At 43.9% G+C, this 15,728-nt stretch overlaps 5 protein-coding genes across 5 annotated transcripts; 2 read left to right on the top strand and 3 right to left on the bottom strand.

Annotated features, from left to right (window-relative positions):
• Positions 1-1,787: 1,787 nt before the first annotated feature.
• N7469_000665 (Glucose/ribitol dehydrogenase) lies at positions 1,788-2,872 on the bottom strand (the record flags this gene model as incomplete). The annotated part of the gene is made up of 3 exons (XM_056639585.1): positions 1,788-2,431; positions 2,525-2,754; positions 2,838-2,872. 3 exons carry the CDS (start codon positions 2,870-2,872, stop codon positions 1,788-1,790), a joined length of 909 nt encoding a protein of 302 aa, XP_056505342.1.
• Positions 2,873-5,190: 2,318 nt separating this feature from the next.
• On the bottom strand, positions 5,191-5,448 carry N7469_000666 (uncharacterized protein; the record flags this gene model as incomplete). The annotated part of the gene is made up of 1 exon (XM_056639586.1): positions 5,191-5,448. One exon carries the CDS (start codon positions 5,446-5,448, stop codon positions 5,191-5,193), a length of 258 nt encoding a protein of 85 aa, XP_056505343.1.
• A 633-nt stretch (positions 5,449-6,081) lies between these two features.
• N7469_000667 (uncharacterized protein) lies at positions 6,082-7,017 on the top strand (the record flags this gene model as incomplete). The annotated part of the gene is made up of 1 exon (XM_056639587.1): positions 6,082-7,017. One exon carries the CDS (start codon positions 6,082-6,084, stop codon positions 7,015-7,017), a length of 936 nt encoding a protein of 311 aa, XP_056505344.1.
• A 1,601-nt stretch (positions 7,018-8,618) lies between these two features.
• N7469_000668 (acyl--CoA ligase) lies at positions 8,619-10,422 on the top strand (the record flags this gene model as incomplete). The annotated part of the gene is made up of 3 exons (XM_056639588.1): positions 8,619-8,718; positions 8,780-9,415; positions 9,473-10,422. 3 exons carry the CDS (start codon positions 8,619-8,621, stop codon positions 10,420-10,422), a joined length of 1,686 nt encoding a protein of 561 aa, XP_056505345.1.
• A 1,008-nt stretch (positions 10,423-11,430) lies between these two features.
• Positions 11,431-12,496, bottom strand: N7469_000669 (NAD(P)H-dependent flavin oxidoreductase; the record flags this gene model as incomplete). Its single annotated transcript, XM_056639589.1, has 2 exons — positions 11,431-11,577; positions 11,639-12,496. 2 exons carry the CDS (start codon positions 12,494-12,496, stop codon positions 11,431-11,433), a joined length of 1,005 nt encoding a protein of 334 aa, XP_056505346.1.
• Positions 12,497-15,728: the final 3,232 nt, after the last annotated feature.

Raw genomic sequence — 15,728 nt, forward strand, 5'->3', positions numbered from 1 at the left:
TAAGTCCGAAATTGAATTAGTATCTAAGATTAATCTTGAAAGAGCTATTTAATTATTAATCTGGATATTTTGATTCAATAATAGGGTAATGGTTACTAAGTTGTCAGGCTAGAGACCTGTGATTAGGCAAGGATATCGGACGGTAGGGATCAGGTAGGATGGATTGATACATAGACTGATTCTTGAAGAGCTCAAGAATTCTGAACATGTGGGTGATCTTATATACATTAGGGTTCGAGTGGACCTCTACATGCAAGTGATTCGAAAGGGTTTAGACGTCGGACCGATATCGAGTGCTTGGGGTGTTGTATACTTCACACCCCGTGACAGTCAATAGCAAACAAAGTAGTTTATTTTCGCAATTACTGCCGAATTATATATATTCCATTGGAACTTTCATACTGAAATATCTCGCTAGGGATTCTGCGAAGGACAAGATAGACAGAGATTAGATAGATATTTTCGATTTATTTATTCAAGCAGTCAATCGATACACTGCAAAATAAGATTATTTTTATTTTTTCTCTATAAGTCTGGTCAAGCTCTGTATATACTACTCTAGCTATTCAATAGCCCATAGATAAGAAAGTATTGTAGCTACAAGAGAAAAAATTCAGCCCAGATCAAAAAAAAAGATCACTCAATTAGCTCAATTCAAAATAGTTATTTCTAGATACTTATATTGTAACGGGTCAGAACCCGATATAGGGTCCCGTGTACCACGTGACCTTGTCGTCGTGTTTACCTTTTACCCCAGATGCTGTCGAAACGGAACAATGTAGCACCGAAGCTGCACCGTATCCAAATCGCGTCGGCCACTGTATTCACATTTCTTCAAGTTTTGAGAGGTTTGAGTAATATCGTTTACCGAGATAACCCTTCAATAAAAAATAGGAATTTCATTGGTCATGTAATCCCTTGCTGCGTTAATATTGTTTTATCGATCTTTTGACAATATATGATGAGGAGCCCGACCTGTTGTGTACTTATGCTAATTATAGGAGGATCATCTTCCTTATCAAGAAAGCATACTTGGCGTAAGTCCTTAAAGGATGGACCAGACAAAATAACAGAATAAATCACAGATCAGCTGGGCCACTGCCTGGGCACTTGTGGAAATGATAAAATCGAAAAGAAGTTTCTCTGTGCCGCCTTTTACCTTCCTGAAATGCCACTAGTGCGGCGACGAAGAGACGACAAGCAGCTGAAAGCGTCGGGATACATTTTCAGAAGACCATAACAATACAGGCCAAATTTTGCCTCATTTTGTAGGCCTCGATTTTGATAATCCTATCCGTCCGTGCCGTCAATCAGTCTTGATCATAGCAGTTCTTATAGATCGCTGAGCATAAAACATATGCGATTTTGCAGGGTGGGTATTAGAAGCGAAGTAAATACGCCTTCTGGGGCAACTAAGTGAATGAATATTCAGAGATTAAGGCCTGTGGTAATACTTAAATAGAGTAGTACTTTGTTTCCTTGCCTTGAAACAACTAAATGTAACATAAATCATTGGATTGTCAGTACCCTGTACAAGACACAGATATATCTTGTCATGGTAGTGCTCCATAGAAGACCTCAACAGTACAACTAATGCTTAGTGCTCCTTACTCAATACCACAAGCAAATTACGTTACGATACATAGCAAGCAAATATTTGGTTTACATGGATAAGAATGAATGTCAAGATGCTTGCCATTACCAAGATACGGGAATGAACGTGAACTAGCCAATTAATCCGTGATTTTAATTACACCAAAATCTCATCTTTTTTCAAAGCCAAACTGTCATTCTAATTTCAAGGATGCTTGGCCCTTGTCAAAGATAGACTTCTGGATTTTCTCTTGGTCAAGCCCGACCATCTTTTTCACGGTGCTGTCGAATATCTTTCTCCATCCAACAGCATTCAAGAACCAAATCAACGTAGCTTTGCTGCCTTTCCACAAATACTCACCTTGTCCGTATCTAGGGTTCTTCACCACTAGTTCCTCGACAATTTGTTTGGCAAAAACTTCTGGTTGCAGACTGTTTTTGGAATGTTCTTGACTTCTTTCTTTGGTCCTCTCTTCAGCATCGATGTATATGCTCTTGGAGCCGAAGGAGATATTTTCAGATAACATGAGATTCGTGGCCACTTCACCCATGAATACTGTGACCACTTTAATACCGAGTGGATTAAGCTCGATTCTGAGAGTGTCGCTGTAGGAAGCCACAGCTGCTTTGGAGGCGTTATATGCCGCCGAAAAGACAAACGGAATGCGTGACAGTATTGATGAGGTATTGATGATGACAGGTGGTTTTTGCGTATTCGAAGCGGAGGCTAGAAGAAGAGGAGTAAAGGTTGAAACCATATCAAACAAGCCGAAGACATTGGCATCAAACATCGCACGAGTACGGGCAGGATCGGCTTCGATTGCCGGCGCTTCATACACTGTTAAAGCAAAGAATTCGGTCAGAAGCTGAAAACTATACAGACAAGTACCAGGATGTCAAAAGACCATGCGGAATCACAAGTGGGACATACTTGTGCCGGCATTGTTGAACAGCATATCCAATTTGCCGCCCGTCCGCTTCACAATTTCGTCCCTGAGTGCTGCAATGCTTGCCGCATTCGTCACGTCGAGAGCAAAGGTCTCAATCCCCATATCTTCTAAATTAGATAGGGATCCAGTGGATCGCGCAGTTGCGAAGACGCGCATGCCGTGGGCGGCAAATTCAAGCGCCAGAGCATTTCCCACTCCCCCGCGTGAGCACCTACTCGAAGTAATGTTAAACAGCCCAATTCATTATATAAAAAAAAAGGCAATTTAAAGTGATTTCCATTCAGAGTTACGTACCCAGTGATAAGGATGGAGCGTTTTGGTGAAGTCATTCTGTCTCGAATAATAGGCGAGACCGAGGGTGTTGAAGTCGGGTCTGTATTTGCAGATGGCGGGCGTTTACTGACCTATGTATTTATCGTACGGAAAAAGGCTACTTCTGCGCCGGTTGGAGATTGGTGGCATTATCAAACTAATCTAGAGGCATTGCAACCGGTCAATATATGAGCATAATCGATTTCCCACGGACACATTGATATTTGGAACACCGGCAAACTTTTAAGTTTTGGTCGGCCTCGATTAGTGATCCCACAAAAAGACTGCTAGGCTACTTTAACTATCTCCTTACATAGTCCACATGCTGGTATACTCCCCACTAAACTAGTTAGTTGGTTAGTTATTCATATTCGATTAGTCAACCATCCGTTGGATGATCAAGCAGTATGGTATTTCACTACCGAGTGGATCAGCTCCTCCGACCTTAAAAAAAGCTTACTTGAAAACCTGGCCCACAGGGAGGGTCGGGTTAGGTCTTAGTCAGCAAACAAGTTGGTTTATTAAGTGATGCTTCAATGCTCATGTTATTTTGTGGAGTTGCTTGTCTGTTATCTAAAATACAAGTGAAGTGAGAAGTAGGTTAATGTATGCACGTGATTATAGCCTCATTAATCTCTCAGCAACTGGGATATTCCAACAGGAATGGCTGGAGTGGAGTCGGAAGTGGTGAAATTGTTGGGCGAATATCACATACAATGTTCTGGTTTGTAAGAACGTCATCTTATCCTAGTTGGATTCTAGCAATTTTAATTTTCCGCGCCTCTAAATTTTGTCTGTAACTAGGTTTTAGAACTGCAATCCTCAGTACCGTACTGCTCAACTCTTTTTCACTCCTGCATATCTATTCAACGATCTTCAAGATGGCCGATGCTGAACAGATCTGCCTTACTATCTCAATTGCTGAAAGACTACAGTACTGTACCATATTCAACTACACAATGTTCCTTAATGAACATTGAAAGCTCCCTATCACCCATGAGAGCGAAAGAGATAAGAGACTATGAATATATGAAGTTCTATCTGATGAAAAGGGGGCATATAACACCATTTGTGATGGGAGGTCGCCGTGATCTAATGTTGATCAAAACACCAGGAATAACAAATACCAGAATGGCCCAACTAGGGCTCACCGTATTGTGACAGCCGGGTACTGCTCTTAATTGAGTAAGCTATCTACAGACTGTGATGTTTCTCTGACCAACACAGCCTCTAGACGATGATTGAGCGTCGAGCCGACCTGTGAACTACACCAACGCCCTGTTACTTTAAACTCTGCACCATTTGCTCCCACAAGCCATTTTCGAGGCATCCATGACCATCTTTGCTTTTCCACACAACCAACAAGTCATCCATGACCATGCCTGTCTTTCTCAAGTAGCCACAGAACGCTACGTTCCCGTGCACGGCGACCGGTGTTTTCGTGCCCAGCTTGTATTCAAAAATGGGATGACCTGCCCAAGACGTGACGACAAAATGAGCATCTCTCGCCGCGAAATGCCTAAAGATCATAGGCTTGCCACTTAGAAAGGTATGTTGGCCAATGATTTGGCTGACACACACTGGATTTCTAGCCGAATTGATTGTATGACGAATATGATGAGCCACATTGCTCAGTGAGTCTCTAGTGTTCACTGCTTCAATGGGATCAGAATACCGCGACACTGGCACAAGGATCCATGGATTACCAAAACCTGCATCATTCTGGAGCTGGAGCTGGCGCTGGACATTCATCGTAATACCAAAGTTCGGCGGGGGGTGCACCGTCTTTTGCAAAGTGTCGGTACAGAAAGGATAAAATCAGATCGTGCTCGGTAACATGGTCATCACGTCTCTGGGCTTCGTTGGTCCATTTGTTGATTTGTCTTCGGGGAATTAAAAGCGTCTTTGCAATTCAACGAGATGAGCTATTCATGTAAACTCGAGATTTTTGTCTCCAAGCGCTTTTCAAAAACGAGGCCCAGCCTGCAGCACTTGATTCAGCGTGCAACTTTGCGATTGGATGGACAGAGGTGGCCTCGCCCTGGCCCTCCCCCTCAAGTGGAATCCCTGGTTTCATCTTTAATGGTGACAGAATTAATGACACCGGACCAACAAATCCCTTGTCCACTAAGGTACAGTAAGCCTTAGCTATTTTCATCATTGCTAGGTGTAAAGCGACATGGATTAGCATGGCTCGGAAAATATCCTATCAAAGAAAACGATACCATTTACATCCCCAAAAGAATGCTGAAGCTTGAATCCTATGATACATGCATCGCGCAAGACAACCGTTCTGATAGCGAGGATGTCCTGACGCAAGTGCCAACCGAGTCCGTCATCCGTAATCGACCAAACGCTCCAGGGAGCTAGGATCAAAGAGCTGGACATCTTCATCCTGCTGTGGAAGTTTTGCCATTTCATCTATCCGTTGGTCACATGTCTTGCCTTTCCATATACCACGTGAGGTGTCTTTACGGTCAGTAGGTAGTAGTGATGTGCGCTGAGGACTCGTTAACATAGACCCAAAAGTATAGCCAAACCACAAGGGACCATCCGCACCAGAAAGTCCAACCTGGCGCCTAAAGCAGGCCATTGGAGAATTAGAGCTTTCGCAGCTGTTTTGAATTGTTCTAGGTCGATTTTAATCCTCCATACGACGACGAAATTGTGTTCCAGAAACCGGAAAATACCCAGGTCCAATGCGTTCAACTTTTGATCCATTGGTAGATTTTCGAAACGTTACTGGCCGAGACGCAATGAGGTGGTAACAATTTGCTCTAATGATATGAAATATCGTGGCAACATCGGCAACAAATAGTTAATTTTGGTTCGTCTGATCTATATTCATATTTACGCAACTCCACCCAGTGCTGGAAGGACATGATAATACTAGTGGTTTGAGTCAACTCCCCAACTATTTCTGATTGTCATTTCACGCAAGGGACTTACGATACCCTCAGCAAGATTGAGTAATCGAAAGAGGTATGAATTTTATTCTTGCCAGTGTCTCTCCACCGGAGAAGGATGAATAATCAACCAGACGGCCCGATGAATAAACAAACAAATACACTTTCTCCAAGTAATGGCTGCGCTAAAATGTAACATCTCCTAATGAGCTTAGAGTCGAATTTGGAGATCTTGCTGCTCGGCTTTTTCTGTTTCTTTCGACAGAAAAAGCTTCAGAAGGTCTGTTGGTTTTTGCCTATTCATTCTACGACCTGCTATCATGCCAGAACATATAGCGCCTGTGCTGGTGACTGGCGCCGCAGGCCAAGTTGGAGGAGTGGCAGGCCGTGTTGTCGAACTTCTGAGATCCTCTGGTATACCCGTGCGTGCGCTGGTTCGTCGCCAGGACGAACGTGCTACGCGACTTCAGGAACTCGGCGCGGAAATTGTGGTCGCTGATCTCACCAAATCGGAAGAAATATTTCCGGCTGTCCAAGGCTGTAAATGCATTTTTTTCAGCATGAGTGTATCTTCACAGTACCTGGAGGCATCCACGGTGATGGCCGCGGCTGCGCGAGCCAGTTCCGGGATCAGACTACTGGTCAACATGTCCCAGATGACTCTCTCCGAGATGGACCTTACGCATGTCACCGAATCGCCTCAACACAGATTGCAGTGGCTGAGTGAACAGGTGCTCAATTGGTCAGGAGTGCCTGTGGCTCATCTACGACCGACAGTTTTCCAGGAAAACCCTCTTTTCTGGGTATTTGCGGCCCGGTCTATTGAGAAGTCTGGAGCAATTCGTCTGCCTTTCGGAGAAAGTCGCACGTCTCCAGTAGCCGCCCAGGATGTTGCGGAAGTAGCCGTTAAAGTGTTACTCGACCCTCTTCCATATGTGGGACGAATCTTGGAGATCACTGGCCCCCGTTCCGTTGACTTGAACAGTATAGCAGAGGAGTATTCTGCTGCTCTGGGACGCTCCGTTAACTACGTGAACATCTCGTTTGAGACTTGGGAAGAGGAAACGCTTAAGAAGGCTGATATTCCTGAACATGTTTACCGGCACATTCGGACTATGGCAAGTCTCCATGCTGCAGGGTGCTATGATCGACATACAGACACTGTCGGCCAAATTCTCGGTCGACCGGCCACAAGCTTAGCGGCAACGATCAAGAATGGTGGCAGTCATTTCTCCTTCGTCCCAAATGGCCAATGAATGCGGATTGGATCTACGCTCCAAACACATCGAAGTTGATACTCGACCCCTTCGTTCCACAAATCTCCAGGAAATTCGACTCTGACGTTCCACACTTGCTTCTTTTCTTCTTTTCTTTTTATTATTGGAGAGAAAGCTAGATCAAACAAAAACCTACCGAGGGCCACAAGTTTATCCTATACGTAGCGACGTCCATATCTTGCTAATCGGACGTGCAGTCGGGTTCCAAATCCGGAATTGCTTCCTTTTCCTTTCCTACTACATGTCGTCTAGAACCTACATTCTATAATCTCAGGAATTCTGGACGATATAAATGTAAATGGGAAATAACCGATGGGAAGTTTAGGGCAAGAAGTTGTTGCATAGCGAATGTAAGTTAGTGGTAGACAGTTTCCCCGAAGCCCCAACAGCTACTGCAGAAGAAACACCCTTCTCGGTGATAAGGCTTGAACCGAGGGTTGTCCCTTGCTATCGACATTACCGAAATAACTCCCCTAACCATGCGTGTGTCGGGTGATAATCAAGTAAAGAGGCCTATCCACCTTTTAATGAAAAGCACAAAGTAACAATTTGGATTTTATCACGACGCAATAAATTAGATACATGGATGAGCGTCATCATCTATCACTAGCTAGTTCTTATAAGCCTAATCCCTAGGAGTAGCCAAGCCTGCCTGGTCATGTGTACTCGTTTCCTAGAATGATGGTAGATCTGGCACTCACCCACGGGTAACCCTCCGGACCCTCTACTCTACACGCACCGCGGGTGGGTAAGCGCCTAGTTTATCGACCTGGGGTCGCATAACTAGTGAGGTCCAACCCTAAGAGGGGTACCCACGGGCGAATCTCAGGGTCTACAAACAGAAGAAACAGACAAAAACCGTGACTTATCGCTATTCATAGATTTTGCAAATTAAGAGAGATTTGCTATGTATTTAATTGTAGTTTATAATACAGCAGGGGAGTTCAAAAGCAATGAATAAAACGATACAAGCTTGTTTTCGGGATTGTGTGACATGTTGAAGGGTTAAGCAACGACCGATGTACCCACACTCTGTTGAAACGTATGATTTCCGTGGCTTCACTATTTCAAAGATTAACAAGTGTATCTTATTGATCCAGTTAATTTGAATCAATAACAAGTTGCGCTCGAAAATAATCAGTTCCTATATTTTTATTAGGCTCAGCAGCCAAGTATGAGTAATCTCGATTCGCTAGTTATCTACAAAACATGATTATTCTCTCAATCGAACGCCGAGGCTCTCGTACGACGGAAGTTTTTAATCAACTTCCTCTGTTTCTTCAATTGACAATAGTTAGAGTACTATGAAGTTAGTTTGCTAACCGAGGTTTACCATCCTGATTTTCGCGCACTTATTTTTGCGCTTGAACCACGCCAATTCCTGCTGCAAGGTCATCTCAATTGTAAATTGCGATTGAGAGCTCAGCACCTCGGCGTGATCACTAATCAACCATCTTTGCCAGGGGTTGCCATCCTTTGTCAACTTTATTAATTGAATTGCGGAGTATCATACAAGAAAACCACCTTTTAGCTTCTCCGATTTTGTTACTGCCTTATATGAAGTTTAGAGTCGTTCGACGATGACTGGCAAATCTACCTTCCCAGCTATTGATATTCCAGAGTTCGATCTCTGGACGTTCTTTTTCGAGCGAGAAGACCGAACCTATCCGGACACTAAGGGTAAGGCCTCTAACGAATATCGGATGCAGCGTTTGTGGATTTCTGTAATAACTGTCAACAGTTCTGTGGCAAGATGCCGACACCAGGAGAACGTACACATATGGGCAGACTAAAGATGCGGCCATTGCTTTTGGACGGAGCCTCCGGACACATTTCGGCTGGAAATCCGGTGATACCATGGCTTTATTCACTGTCAATTCTATTGACACTCCGGTTGTCACATTTGGCACTCTATGGGCCGCGGGAATTGTGTCTCCTGCCAGCCCAAGATACACCGCAGAGGAACTTGCTTCCCAATTGAAAGACTGCAGCGCCGCAGCGATTATTACGCAATTCCCGATGCTCAAAATAGCTCTACAAGCAGCAAAGGTAGTTGGCATTCCACGTGAACGCATCATCCTCATCGGCGATGTCCGAGATCCAGAGGCTCGAGTCAGGCATTTCACAGACTTATGCGGTGGCTCGAATTCAGAAGCACAGGAGAGACCTCCTATAACCCCGAAGAAAGACGCGGCGTATCTTATGTACTCTTCAGGTACTACGGGGTACCCGAAGGGCGCATTGCTCTCGCACTACAACATCGTGTCGAATGTGCTTCAAACCCAGGCAGTGGAGGGTCACCAACTTACGCACAATGGTGGAAAAGATGGAAGAGGGGATATGGTCTTGATCTTTCTGCCACTTTTCCATATATACGGTGAGAGGTTGTTCTCAAATCACTGTACCTATAGAAAAGCTGACGCGCAAGTAACAGGGCTGGCATGCGGTGTACATTCTCCCCTGTACAGTGGGTTTCAGGTCGTACTTATGGCTACATTCGACATTCAGAAATTCTGCATTCACGTGCAAAACTTCCAAATCACATATGCGCATATTGTGCCGCCAGTCGCCCTTGCCTTGGGCAGCCTTGATATCATAAGAAAATATGATCTGTCTAGTCTCCGGATGCTGAACTCTAGTGCCGCACCTTTGTCTGCCTCAACGATTCAACGGGCTTCCTCCCGGATCAAAGTAGGTTTAAAGCAGAGTTATGGCCTTACTGAGGCTAGCCCAGCCTCTCATGTACAACCATGGGGAGACTGGGACAGGGCGGCAGGCTCCGTAGGGAAATTGCTACCTAACATGGAGGCAAAGTATATGACAATCCCAGAAAACGACACCGTATCTGTTGAAGTCCCAAGTGGCGAAGTTGGAGAACTATATATTCGTGGGCCCAATATTTTCATGGGATATCATGGTCATCATCAACCCACACTCTCGCCAGACGGATGGTTTAAGACCGGGGATGTCGGCTTCCAGGACATCGATGGGAACCTCTACATCACCGATCGGGTCAAGGAACTCATAAAATATAAAGGCTTCCAGGTAGCACCGGCAGAGCTGGAAGGTATTCTCCTTCAGCATGATGCGATCAGTGATGTCGCGGTCATCGGCGTGAATAGTCCAGAGGAGGGAACAGAGTTACCACGGGCATATGTCGTCCGCAGCTCGAGGATCAAGTCGCGAAACACAGGCCAACAAGTGGAGGCGGAGAAGCTCAGCATAATTAAGTGGTTTGATGGTAAGGTGGCACCCCATAAGCGTCTCCGTGGTGGAATTCGCTTTGTGGATGAAATCCCCAAAAACCCAACCGGAAAGATCCTTCGGCGACAGCTCAGAGAGCTAGCAGAGAAGGAAGAGACTCAAACACCTTCGAAGCTGTAGAACGCCCTCTTGGTTTTGTATTACAAAGCATCCCAATTTACATTTTTCTTTCTCCCATACTTGTCACTTCCATCCCATTCAGATCTAATTCAAAGTCTGTTTCAAAGAAGTGTGACACTACTATATCATCAGTTAGGAAAACCACAGTCCCGTTCGTATGTTTTAAGAACTAAGTCAGGATATTACGTACGCGGTCGGCTCTAATGTGCGTAAGCTAGATCTACTGAATAGCTCTCATAATTTTCTATGCAGTTGGGATGAATGTTCCGGAGGGAATGGGGTGACGGGCGTGAAGGGGACATAGAGGTGTTGAAAATTATAATCCCATCAGTCACTACGTAGAGAATTAGTTTCGCAACAGGTATCATCATGGTTACTTGTCGCTTTGGAGGAGCAGCCTTTCCAATATGTGAACAAAATTCTGATTTTCTTTGTCCTTTGTTCAAACCAGAATCAGAACCGGCGTGGAACAATATAAACCGCGGAACAGCGAGTATTTGGGAATTTATATTTCGGAGCCCTTAGCAGCAATTCTGGGATATAATCTTAGTCTTTATATGAATAGTAGGATGCTTGGTTCCCATCTAGGGTAATGTGAACGGAACCTCAGAGGTAAGAGCAAATATGTATTCCTAAACTTTTTTACAGATCTTCAAGATATTAAACAGCACTTCCGGAAATTTTCTAAATTGACATGGTCACACATTGTTCACTAATCTATTTTGTAAACCTCGGCAGCGAAATTTCAGGAGAGAGTTTCGGTTAGCAAATGATTAGGAAGGACGCCGATCACTGTAAGCTACGTGAAGTGCGAGCTACCAGATAGTTTCTGTATTAGCGTCTTTCAGAGTGGTCTTGCGGATTAGTTCTATGCTTGTCTATACGTAGGAACCCGGAACTTATGTACAGAGTGCATATTCACCATACGATAGGTGGTCTTGTAGCTGAGATAAATAATAATATGAACTAAGAACTGGACTAGACATATCAAAGAGTTTTCTAACTTTGTCACAGTCTACTGCGTAGCTCCTCTTGCATCACGCATTGTGAGAGACCCGAGAGGACCCCCATCGCTTCCCTTTCAATACGTTTCATAAGCTGAGCGCAGGTTGGAATGTCATGTATCAACCCCATCACCTGCCCAGCATACCAGACCTTTTTCTCAGTCAGCTCATCTAATTCCGAAACTTGGAGTGACCGGGGTGTGTATCCTCACTCCATGTTGAATATCTCCGTGCAAAAGAACTTCTCTCCCACGGAATCCACTAACGATAGGGGCAACTTCGATAAATTCTCCACTAGAACTTGTGGACTCGATTTCGATCGCTTTTTCCGTCATTTGGTTAGAGTACATCCGACTCGTGTTCTTCCACCGCCTCAAGATGAGACTTGTTTGATGCTCGTCGGCATTGACGATTGCGAGCTTCACGTTCATGTGGATTGGAGCTTCTATTGTGCACATAAAGCGAGTGCCCATATTGATTCCCGCAGCTCCCAGACTTAGAGCTGCCATCAACCCATACCCATCCGCGAAGCCGCCTGAGGCGATAAACGGAGTGTCACCGAGTTCTTGCCTTGCGCGACCGTTCAGGATTAACGAAGCAATGTCAGACTCGCCGACATGGCCAGCACACTCGAAACCATCGATTGAGAGGATATCGGCCCCGAGTTTGATAGCGGCTTTGGCGTGTCGGATCGTTGTTGCTTTATGGATGATGATTACGCCTGCAGCTTTCAGCTGCTTCATGACGGGGCCCGGGCTGTTTCCTGCAGTTTCGACAATGTTGATCCCTTCATCGATAATTGCCTGTACAAATGCAGGGTAGTCGGGAGGACTCAGAGCGGGGAGAAGGGTAATATTGACACCAAAGGGATTTTTCGTTAGAGACCTGGTTTTTCTGATCTCTTGACGGAGGTGCTCGGGATCCGGTTGTGTCAGGGCATTTATTATGCCCAGTCCTCCGGCATTACTCACCGCAGCAGCGAGTTCAGCGTAGGCGACCCATTGAAGCCCACCTTGCACGACGGGCACTCGGATCCCCAAAGCCCTAGTTAAAGAAGTGTCGAACGGCATACTGGGGGCCAGAAAGGAATAGGGCGGCAAACCAATGGCAGTTGTTTGCTTGGAGGAAGAGTAGTTTAAGAAATGTTGATACACATAGACGAATATAGAATTCGTTTATGTATTAAAATAGACGCCTCCCCTGAAAGGGACATGAACCAAGACCGAGGTGAAAAAGATTCTTCTGCTCACGTCTATCACTAATCAAACTATCTTCGGCTGCATCCTCCTTCGGATTACCGGGTCTTGGAGAAGGAAACAAGGTCCTAGTTATCACCCCTGGTTTGTGATATCGTAATCCATTTATTGCTTTTCTCACAACCCTAGAATAGCTTCGCCCTAAATATAGTCCCTCCCAACACCGGGGATCCAAAGGGGTTGACCCACTTGACAACAACAACAACAACAACAACAACAACAACCCCCTCTAAGTACCTTAAAACATTGGGATTTTTTGATCGGGCCTTTGCAAAATTGTCAATTATGGTCCTGGTTTTGCTGACTTTGCTAATTCGATGGAAAGAAATGTAGCTGAGTAACGACGTTCTCATTGAGCGTACCGTCCCCACCAACGCCTGTGACGGTGAGCTTTACCTGGCCACACCGAGCATTTGGGCTTCTCTCCACCAGCTTCGTCTCGTTTCTGAATCTGGCGCAATTTGGGTGCCATATACTATGATGTTCTGGAACCATATTTTGATACATTTTCTGTATTCTCTTCGATATCCGCTGGCCTCGGAGATTGAGGACTCCGCTACTATATTTGATGCACCAGAGGCCATGTTCGAAGGCAGATGAACGTGGTAAAGATATGAGCGTTTTGAACTGTTCAAGCAGATACCAAATTGCGAAATAATCAGACAATGTCCAGAAAATCAAAGGATGTGGGATCTGTGGTATTATATCTATTATATTGCTTTCTGATCCGGTCAATTCGGATTCATTTTCCAGTTGTAAAATATATATCCGGTGCAACAATCAAGAGAGTTCTTCAACAGTCGCGGCACAAAGATATTTAGTTTCAATTAGTTATAGCATTAAAATCATCAGCAACTGATGGCGCGACAAGTTATTTGACTGTTTTTGTTAGATTTTGAGATATGTTCGATCGGAGTGATTATTATACATTCCAGGGTCGACCTAGTTTACAAAATTACTAGTTCTTGATTGCTGGAACCGTGAGATTGAGTGGATCTTAATCTTAATCTAATCGGCCCCTTGGATTCCAGATGTCTTCTACGGTGGTACTTACTAATCAATGATAACTTCTAAGTTAGGTTAACTATCCACTTTTGAGCGGATTGAGTATATTCATGATTGCCAGCCACACCGATAGTTCCATACCTTTGAGAAGATTTGACGGTGACTCGGCGACGATATATGGCATTTGAAAAAAGAATTCCAATGTTAGATATATAATAATGTATTTGGGATAATTGAAGTTTGACAAATATAGTACATTGTCGTAACAAGGTTATACTGATCTATGATTATGTCCAGTTCTGTCCAGATATCGTGAGCAGTTCCCTTGTCCATAATCTGCGCATAAGAGACCTATTGAAGCTCCGGTTAGTATCAATGCTAAATACCTTCGAACAGTTTACATCCATTGGTAAAGTCAACACTACCAATATTGTAATGAGTACTAGTGTAGTGGGGAGTATCGGCCTGCCTGCCAGTAGGAGGATTATGTAAGAGAATTGGCCTAATTTGGAAGGGGGGTTATATACATTCATTTAGATAGTATCTTTAGCAACATACACACAGCATCAATTACACGAGTTCTAGCCTATACGAGAGAGTACTAGCAGATAGCCCTTGTTGGGGTGTTGTTTACCCTCATCCTTCTGCCCCATTCGACCTGCACGTACTGACCGTGCTGCCTCGAGCATCCTATCCCGCTTCACTAGGAGTTGAATCAAATACCAATTTATCTTGGGCAGCTTCTTTTCTTCGGTACTGCTGAAACTTGCCCGCGCTCGCATGAGATTGGCATTATAACCAGGGACCTCATCACCATAATATTCATAAAGCGAGTCATTTATTACGGCTAACACGGTGGAAAATTAGGTACTGAAAGTAACTAATCACTATCAAGAACCTGAGATTGGTCATTTGTGACATTGAACACGCTTGTCGTCTTTTCTCGGTGTTTTCTAGTTCGGTGACGATTAGAACAATCGGAATCTGTGAGAAGTTGACTCAAATTTGATGGGGATGTCCTGGCACACTCAACTTATTTATCGACTATATACATAAAATACAAATCGCGACAAGGATGAGAATTAGTCGATGGAGATGGCGACGGCGCAAACACGGAGTATTATTTAGCGCCAGTCAAGCTTCGAATCATAACTCAATATCATAAAAATCAGGCTTGCAAGAGCTGACCCTTCAATTGCGCAGTACAATTTCTTGATAACATTTTCTCTTTGAATTAAGAAATTGGTAAATGCAGCTCAAATGATAGAACCCTAATTCCTATATCGGGGATATTTACGGATATTACGAGCTACAAAACTATCGTCATTTAACCGGAGTCTTTCTTATCAGACAGAGATCTTCGAATAGTAACACTACTTGTATCTCAGCGATTAACCGGTAGTGACGGGCACACAATAATGGCTCATTCAGCGCTGGAATCCTTATTCTAGGTAGGAAAATCGACCAAACTTTTGATTTTTCCTGGGAACCAAAACTTATAAAAAATAGTATTAGATATTTGGCTAATAATTACTACGAATTTATCTTCCAACTCTTTTTATCTACTTCCCTTATTTTGTTTTCTGGATTCAAATTGTTGATACCTGGACTGACAGAATCCGGAGCCTATTCTAGATGGTCTGAATTGATCAAAGAATATAGTGGACATATCAGCACTAGACCGCGGATCTTTGTATTTGTACTTATAATTGTAATAAAGATGTGCTATCGAGATAAATTCTCTGTCAATTCTCTATCGAATTGGCTTAGAAATAGTTATCTTCTGCTGCTATTGTCTGGATCTGGTTCGAGGGATAGCTTGAAGGAGAAATACTGTATGTATATCATATTTCAATTATTCCGCTCAAAGATAAGATATAAATAAATAACGCTCAATATCAAATCAAACAGATATATATCCCTAGTACAGCGATTATAACATCTACGTTTCAAAGTGACTCTCTACAAACACCACACAACCAATGTATCACCGCGAGACTCAATCTAGTGTAAGCTCCCAATTATAACCTCCAGGATTTTG

Source organism: Penicillium citrinum (assembly GCF_028827155.1).
Source record: "Penicillium citrinum strain IBT 23319 chromosome Unknown utg000001l:1.0-4955037.0:1.0-4956770.0, whole genome shotgun sequence".
NCBI classification, from domain to species: Eukaryota; Fungi; Ascomycota; class Eurotiomycetes; order Eurotiales; family Aspergillaceae; genus Penicillium; species Penicillium citrinum.